Genomic DNA, 1,094 nt, shown 5'->3' on the forward strand with positions numbered 1-1,094 from the left:
CGGGCGGCGCCCCGCAGTCCATCACCTCGCTCCTCAACAACCCGCTCCCCTCGGCCTCCGCGGGCTCCTACTGGCTCCCGTGGCCCCCGCCGGCCGCGCCCCCGGAGGCCCCGCCCCCGCCCTCCCACCCCTGCGAAGTCTCCCGCGCCGACTTCGCGCCCTACCTCGCCCGCGTCGCCGATCCCTTCGCGCGCTTCGCCGACGTCCGCCTCCACGCGACCGCCGAGCTCGCCCTCGCCGCCTCCGACGACGGCGCCCCGGCCGCCGCCTCCCCGTCCTCCGGCCTCGCCGCATGCCTCCGCGAGGTCCCCGCGCTCTTCTTCAAGGAGGACTTCGCGCTCGAGGAGGGGGCCACCTTCGAGGCCGCCTGCCCGCTCGCCGAGCCCGCCCTGCAGGAGCGCCTCGGCCAGCACCTGGACGTCGTCGAGGCGCACCTCGTGCAGGAGATCGCGCGCCGCTCCGAGTCCTTCTACGAGGCCCAGGGCCGGCTCCGCGGCCTCGACGGGGAGATCGTCGCCGCCGTCGGGAGGATCCGGGAGCTCAGGGAGGTCGTCCGGGTGCTCACGGGCGACCTCGTCGGGGACGCCCAGCAGGTGCAGGAGCTCAATGCCACCCGGGGGAACCTCGTCGCGTTGCAGGAGAAGCTCACCATCATCCTCTATGTCAGTCAGGCTCTGGCAGCCCTCAAGCTGGTGAGTGGTCTTACCGAGCATTGCGTTTTGTTTGCTTGTGGATCAGCAATGTTGCTCCCAGAAATGGTCCGGACATGTACTGCACATTGTTTATTGATGTGGTGTGTTACCATTTCTCTGGTAGTTCCGTGAGTCGGTTGATAGTCAGGTCAGGTGCCAAGTATGCAAAACCACAAAACCATGCGCATACAGATATTGATGAACTGATTGATTGATTAGCTGACAACCATTGCTGTGCATGGAACACCATGAATTGCTACGCTATATGCATGCCAGTGTTTTCATATGGTACCTTGGAAGTCACAAATGATAAGTGCCAACTGTAGGTCGACATGGAGACATGCTGTCCATTCTTGAGTTGTTACACTGGAAAAATGGATGCATGGGAAATGGGGATCCGGC

At 63.6% G+C, this 1,094-nt stretch overlaps 1 protein-coding gene across 1 annotated transcript in view; it reads left to right on the top strand.

Annotated features, from left to right (window-relative positions):
* Positions 1 to 2: 2 nt before the first annotated feature.
* Positions 3 to 1,094, top strand: part of LOC119360438 (vacuolar protein sorting-associated protein 54, chloroplastic-like) — a gene marked incomplete at its 5' end in the record, with an annotated part of 12,899 nt that continues 11,807 nt past the window's right edge. Inside the window, one exon of the mRNA XM_037626077.1 lies at positions 3 to 692. Coding sequence (XP_037481974.1) covers positions 3 to 692 — 690 coding nt within the window. The remainder of the gene's footprint in view (positions 693 to 1,094) is intronic.

Source organism: Triticum dicoccoides, chromosome 2B (assembly GCF_002162155.2).
Source record: "Triticum dicoccoides isolate Atlit2015 ecotype Zavitan chromosome 2B, WEW_v2.0, whole genome shotgun sequence".
Classification (NCBI taxonomy): Eukaryota; Viridiplantae; Streptophyta; class Magnoliopsida; order Poales; family Poaceae; genus Triticum; species Triticum dicoccoides.